General features: G+C 34.4%; 1 protein-coding gene across 1 annotated transcript in view; it reads right to left on the reverse strand.

The window, feature by feature from the left end:
* Nucleotides 1–1,727: 1,727 nt before the first annotated feature.
* The window catches only part of LOC118239325 (zinc finger protein 420-like), a 45,053-nt gene continuing 38,781 nt past the window's right edge, over nt 1,728–7,999 (reverse strand). Inside the window, exon 6 of the mRNA XM_035449135.1 lies at nt 1,728–2,847. Within this exon, the coding sequence (XP_035305026.1) occupies nt 2,204–2,847 (644 nt within the window). The 3' untranslated portion in view covers nt 1,728–2,203. The remainder of the gene's footprint in view (nt 2,848–7,999) is intronic.

The raw sequence follows: 7,999 nt of genomic DNA on the forward strand, positions 1-7,999 counted from the left end.
TCTTTATTATAACCATGAAAATAATTCACTTTATTCATTAACATAAATTCCTGACAAGTGTTAAAAGAGATGAAAAATTGATATATGCATTCACAAAGTATGAGATAAGACATTGAGGAAACAACAATTTCTTAGTTGTGTCATTTTTCCAGTTCTGAAAATTATTTCCTGCTCATTTTCTTGTCCACTGACTACTTTGTTAGTTACTGGCACATATTCTAAGAATAGTTAGAGTTTCCAATTGTTGTTCTTCATTTATGTCTAGAAAATTTTATTTGCAAGTCTTACTCTTGGATTATTTAGCACTTAATAATCAAGTGGTTTTCTTCCTTGATGAGAAATTATGAATAAAAATCAAATCCAACACTCTAAGAACTTATTTTTTGAATAGGGACTGCTATGCTATTGCTTTTCTCTCCAGTAAGTTCCCAGTGACAGATATAAGTGGTGTGGTGTAAGAATGAAGAAAATATATACAGATAAAAAGGGACCAAAAGAAAAGCTGGGGTCAGGTGTTCCAATCTCTCTGAATGGAAAGAACTACACCCCAGAATCTCTATGCCTGTAATACCTACTTTCAAATAGATTCAAAGAATTATTACATATTAATTATATATGAGTGGCAGGGTTACTATATAAAGCTATGCAGGTAGGCATTCTTGGCTTATCTCAGTACTTCAGACTCTATCTTCTTCAACTGTTGAGGCATAAGTATCTGAAGAACGGAAAATATCCTGGAGAAAATTTCCATAAACTATCAACATCCTAACACAAACACAAAACAATTTGTAATGTTCATAGCTTCATTCAATGAGGGGAAGAAGTTTTCAGTTAGTTTGCATTTTTCTGTGTCTCAGTGTCTGTTCTGGGACCTAACTCTGCCCATGAAAACAGCTGAACTTCACTCACACACCTATTCAGGTCTTCACATAATCAAGACTTCTTTTTTCCCCACACATCTACTTCTAATGATTCAAACTCTTATAATTTTCTTATAGCCATTTGGTCTGCATTTTCTGGAAATTTTTGTATTGCAATTGCTAATGCTTATTATCCTAGAATAGTATAAAATGTTTCTTCACCATTCCAATTCATCAGTAATTGAAGACATGTTATATAGTATTTATTGATAGTTGAGAAAATGGGAATAAACATTAGGTTTAAAAAATCTATATTACATTCTTTAAAATTCAAACACTAGGAACACAATGATAATTATATAAAAACTATAGGCAAACAAAGTTCATTATTCTGTTCCATAAAATATACAGAAAATTCTGCAGTGATGTTGAATTGGATGGTTATCAGTGAATTTACCCTGTGACAAAAATTCACATTTTAAATTACTGTGCCTTCTACTATTATCAAATTTATCCTATGTTATTTTAATACATGGTTTCATTGTAGTACAGCCAGATATGTTGCAGCATATTAGATTAATTTCCAACAATATTTTTGTGAATACACATTTTATTTCTTGGTATAATGCTTTAAAAATGACAGTGATCCTAAGGTCTCATAATGCCTCTCATCTAAGTGTATAATGTTTCAGCATATGCTAAAATTGTCCTTCCACTACTTACATTATAAAGAACCTTGTTTTGAATGATTTTTGGGAAAGTAATTCCTGTTTGAGTTGATCACTTTCATGAATTTTCAGATGTGCTCTAAATTTTGAGCTTCTTAAAAAATTTAAAACAGTGTACATTTGTTAGGTTTCTTTCAATTGGTGATGATTGGTGGGTTTGACTGTCTGAGCACTCCATAAAACTTGCCACATTTTTAATATTGTGAGTGTACTTCTAGTATGAATTCTGTAATGATCATTAAGATTTAAGCAACCAAAAGAGGTTTTTTCAGTAGCATTCCATTTATAAGCTTTCTCTAGTGTATGGATGTAGTGAGTTTTTGCAGAGATGAGTAATGCAAAAAGGACATAGCATGTAACAGACTAGTTAAATATTAAGGATTCAGACTTCCCTGGTTGTGTAGTATTTTTAAACATGACAATCTAGGCACACAGCTGACCACATTTTTGTATATTTTAACATTTTTCATTAAGTATTCTTTGATGAAAAGTAAGTATTGAGCTCTTAGTAAAGAACTTGCCTCATGCATTTCAATTGCAATTCTGCTATCCAGTATGAATATTTTGATGAATTTGAAATGTTGAGCTATGTTTAAAAGACATGTCACATACATCTCACTTATACAGTTTCTCTACAGTGTGAAATCTTTGATGAACTTGAAGATATGAGCTCCTTTTAAAGGACTTTCCACAATCTGAACATTGGTAAGGTTTCTCTCCAGTGTGTGTTCTTTGATGATCTTGAAGATGTGAGCTATGTTTAAAGGACTTTCCACAATCTGAACATTGGTAAGGTTTCTCTCCAGTGTGTATTCTTTGATGAACTTTAAGTGTTGAGCCATCAGTGAATGATTTTCCACAATCTGAACATTGGTAAGGTTTCTCTCCAGTGTGTGTTCTTTGATGAACTTGAAGATGTGTGCTCTGTTTAAAGGACTTTTCACAATCTGAACATTGGTAAGGTTTCTCTCCAGTGTGTATTCTTTGATGAGCTTGAAGATGTGAGCTATGTTTAAAGAACTTTCCACAATCTGAACATTGGTAAGGTTTCTCTCCAGTGTGTATTCTTTGATGAACTTTAAGGGTTGAGCCATGAATGAATGACTTGCCACAATCTGAACATTTGTAAGGTTTCTCTCCAGTATGTATTCTTTGATGAACTTTAAGTGTTGAGCCATCAGTGAATGACTTTCCACAATCTGAACATTGGTATGGTTTCTCTCCAGTGTGTATTCTTTGATGAGCTTGAAGAGTTGAGCCTTTCATAAAGCACTTGCCACATACATTACAATTGTATGGTTTTTCTCCAGTGTGTATTCTTTGATGAACTTTAAGTGTTGAGCCATGAGTGAATGACTTTCCACAATCTGAACATTGGTATGCTTTCTCTCCAGTGTGTATTATTTGATGAACTTGAAAATGTGTGCTCTGTTTAAAGAACTTTCCACAAACTGAACATTTGTAAGGTTTTTCTTCAGTGTGTATTCTTTGATGAACTGTAAGTTTTGAGGATTTCTTAAAGGACTTGCCACATATTTTACATTTGTAATGTTTCTCTCCATTATGGATCCTCTGATGAACTTGAAGTTTTGAACTCTGAGTGCAAGTGTTGTCACATGCTTCTCGTATTGAAGGCTTTTCTTCTCCACTATCTGCATTGGGGAATTAAGTCTTATTATAGGATTTGAAGGGAAGCATCTTTACACACTGTTATGTCACTTGACCACATGACAAATCATTTGAAGAAATATAAGGAACTGTAATTATATGGATGCTTGTTAAAACATGTATATATGTAAAAGATAAATAACTGTCATTAGGAATAGATGATTAAAGCTGGGCAATGTCCCTTTGTATGTTATGACTATATACTTCCATTTGTTGCTTCTTGTCTTTTTTATTGTTAATATAATTTTATTTTATCTACCAATCCCAGTTCCCTCTCCCTGGAATACAACCACTTCCCAACCTTCTCCCAAACCCACCTCCATCCTCTATTCTTAGTGGGTGAGGCCTCCCATGGGCAATCATCAAAGTCTGACACATCATTTGGGGCATGCCCAAAGCCTTTCCCTCTGTATCTTATTGTGGAGGCTATCCCTCCATAGTTATGGGTCTCCCAAAAGCCAGTTCATATACTAGTGATACTTACTGGTCCCAATGCCAGCAGCCCAATAAGCTGCCTAAGCCCCCAACTGTCACCTACATTCAGGGGGCTCATGTCAGTCTTATGCAGGTTCCCCAGAGGTCAAGACTGGACTCACTGTGGTCCCACAAGCTTGGTTCAGCTGTTTATATGTGATTCCCCTACATCATCTTGACTCGCTCATATTATCACTCTCTATAACTAGAATGTAAGAGTTTGGTATAATCCTTATTTGTGGATCTCTGCATCTGGTTACATAACTTAATGGATGAAGGCTCCATGGGGATAATCAAGGTAGTAATCAATGTGATTCTAGAGGAAGGCCAGCAATATACCCTTTCAATTATTGCTTAGAGCCTTCACTGTTGTCTTCCTCGTGGATACCTGGAAATTTCCTTAGTGCTAGGTTTCTTGTTAATCTATTGATGCCTCCCATTAACAAAGTATCACTTTCCTCATTCTCTCTTTCTGTCTTTGTCCAATCTTTATATTTCTGATCCCTCATGTTCAACTCCCTCTTACTGTTTTCCCCTGCTAACTCTCGTACTACCCCCCCACTCCCACTCTCACTTAGGTAGGGATATCTTGTGAATTTCCTCTTCTGGGGTGTCCATGCCCTTCTCTTATCAATTGATGAATAAAGAATTTATTGGACAATGGAAAGGGAGAGTTTTGCTAGGCAGTAATGTCAAACAAAGGGATAGTGAGAAGGAAGACATTGTCAAGAGACACCATGTAGCCCTCAGGAAGGCAAGACACAAGGGTATCACCTAGCTAAACCAAAGCCACAGATTAATATAAATAGATCCTAGTTGCCTGGGTTATAATATCACATGTCCATCCCACGTACTTAAACCCCAGATGCCTGGGGCAGCATTCCCACAAGCCAAAACATCCAAAAAATTATTAATACAAAGTATCCAGGAAAATCTGTGACATTGTAAAAAGACCAAACCTAAAAATAATAGTCATAGTAGAAGGGGAAGATGTCCACCTCAAGGTCACAGAAAACATATTCAACAAAATCATAGAAGAAAACTTTCCTAACCCAATGAATAAAATGCTCATGAAAGGAAAAGAAGATTACAGACAACCAAATAAACTGGACCAAAAAACAGTACCCTTACAAATATTAATGAAAATAAAACTTACAAAATAAATACAGAATGTTAAAAGCTGCAAAGGAAAAAGGCCAAGAAACATACAAACACAGCTCTATTACACTTATACCTGTCTTCTCATTGGAAAGTCTGAATGACAGAAGTCTAGATACATGTTCTACAGAGACTAGTAAAAAAATGATTGTCAGCACAGACTATTCCCTCAAAGCTCTCATTTACTTGAGAGGGAGAAAATCATATATTCCCTGACATAACCATATTAAAAGACATCCCCAAATACAGTCCTACAGTAACTACTAGAAAGGAATCTCCAATCTAAGCAAGTTAGCTACATCCAAAGAAACATTCAAAATAGATAATACAACATTATGAAAATCCAAAAAAGTGAAACACACACACATACACACACACTACCACCAATACCCACAAATCCAAAAATAATAGGAATCAACAATCAAAGGTTATCAATAATTTTTAATATCAATGGTCTAAGTTTGCCTATAAAAAGACACAGGTTAACAAAATTTACAAGAACACAGAATCTATCCTTTTCCTACATACAAGATATCTACATATAAGAAATACATTATAACTTGAAAGATAGAAATTACCTCAGAGTAAAACTTTGAGAAAAGATTTTTATAATCTATTGGACCTAAGAAAGAAGGTTATGTAGTGACCCTAATATGTAATAAATCAGAATTCAAACTAAAATTAATAAAAAGAGATGAAGACAGTCATTTCATATTCATCACAGGAAAAATCCACCAAGATGCAGTCTCAGTTCTGTATATCTATGCCCCCAAAACAAAGGTATACACATTTAAAAAAAAAGAAATATTACTAAACATGAAGTAACACATTAAACCACATACACTAAGAGTGGAATATTTTACACCCCACCCTCACCACTGAACCAGACAACCAGACAAACCTTAAGAGAGAAATAAAGGAACTAGCAGAAGATATGAGTCATTTGGGTTTAACAGACATCTGCAAAACATTTCATCCAGAAAAAGATCATACCTTCTTCTTCGTACCCAACGGAACCTACTCTTAACCTGACCACATAGACAACAACAAAGCAAAACTCAAAAGATGAGGTAAATTGGAATAACACCCTGTGTCTTATGAGATATCCATTGATTAAAGTTAGAATTCAACAAGAACACAAATTGAAGAATGTCTACAAAATGATGGAAATTGAACAGTGTTCATTTGCATCACACGCTGACAAGGAAGAAATAAAGAAAATAATTAACAACTTCACTGAAACCAAATCCACAACTTACCCAAACTTATGGGAAACAGGAAAAACAGTACTAAGTGGAGAATTCATAGCACTAAAGTGCTACATAGAAGAAATGGAGAACTCCCATTGGTGACTTAACAGCACACCTGAAAACTCTGGAAGTAAAAGAATCAAACTCTTCCATGGGGATTAGACATCAGCAAATTAAATTGAAGGCTGAAATCCATAAAGTAGAAACAAAGAAAACAATATAAATAATTGAAAGAAACAGCTGGTTTCAGGAGAATAGCAACAAGATATACAAATCTTTATCCAAACTAACCAAATTGCAGAGAGAGAAGATGCAAATTAACAAAATGAAAAATGAAAAGGAAAACATAACAACAGACACTGAAAAATCCAGAGAATAATCATGTGAGAACTTAGAAAACCTGTACTCCAAAAAATTGGAAAATTTAAAGGACATGTGCAATTTTCTGGGTATACATAACTTACCAAAATGAAATAAAGAAGAGATAAGCAAAGTATGTATATCTATAACCCTTAATGATACAGTAGCAGTGATCAAAATTCTCCCAACAAAAATCGCCCAGGCCAGATGGTTTCATAGCAGAATTCTACCAGAAATCCAAAGAAGATCTAAACCAATATGACTCAAATTGTTCCACAGACTAGAAGTAGAATGGTAATTGCCACCTCTGTTTATGAAGCAACAATTAAATTGGGACACAAAACTCAACAAAGACATAACTAGGAAAGAGAACTTCAGAACAATCCCCTCATGAACATTGATACAACAACACTCAATAAAATACTGGCAAGTCAAACCAAGAACACATCAAAATATCGTCTACCATGATCACATAGGCTTCATTCCAGAGATGCAAGGGTGATTCAACATAAAATAATCCACCAATGTAATCACCGTATAAACAAACTAAAAAAGAAAATAAAACACATGATAATCACACTAGATGCTGAAAATGCCTCAGAAAAAAAATCCCACTTGCCTTCAAAATAAAGATCTTGGAGAGAACAGGGATAGCAATAAAATAAGAAAACATGATATAGGCAACATACAGCAAGCCACCAGTGAAGATCAAACGAAAGGGAGAGAAACTGAATGTGATTCCTGCAAAATCAGGAACAACCCAAGTTTGTCCATTCTCTCCATATGTCTTAAATATTGTTCTTGCAGTTCTAGCTAGAGCAATGAGACAAGAAAAGATTAAATGGTTAAAAATCAGAAGGGAAGAAGTCAACCTTTCAATGTTTGCAGATGATATGAGAGTTTACATAAGTAACCCCCAAAATTCTATCAGGGAACACCTACATCAGATAAACACCTTATAACAAATGGAAGGATACAAGATAAAATAAAACAAATCAGTAGCCCTACTATATAAAGAAGATAAATGATCTGAGAAAGAAATCAGAGAAGCATTGCCCATTAAAATATCAACAAACAGCCAAAAATATGTTGGAGTTTCTCTAACCAAAAACATGAACTTCCTGTATGACAAGAACTTGATTCTTTTAAGAAAGAAATTAAAAGTAATACCAGATAATTGAGAGATCTACCATGCTCTTGGCTAGGTAGGGTAAATTGGGGAAAAGTGCAATCATACAAAAAGCAATCTGCATATTCAATGCAATCCCCATTAAAATCTAGGTGCAATTCTCCACAAATCTTGAAAGAAAAATCTTCAAATTTATGTGGAAAATGAAAAAACAAGTATAGCCAAAGTACCTGTACAATAAAGGAACTTTCTGAGGCATCACTATCTCTGATTTTATCATCTATTATAGAGCTATAGCAATTAAAACAGCTTGGTACTGGCACAAAAAAACTGACAGGTAGAACAATAGAATCTAATTGAAAACTCTGATAT

Source organism: Cricetulus griseus, chromosome 9 (genome assembly GCF_003668045.3).
Source record: "Cricetulus griseus strain 17A/GY chromosome 9, alternate assembly CriGri-PICRH-1.0, whole genome shotgun sequence".
Taxonomy (NCBI): domain Eukaryota; kingdom Metazoa; phylum Chordata; class Mammalia; order Rodentia; family Cricetidae; genus Cricetulus; species Cricetulus griseus.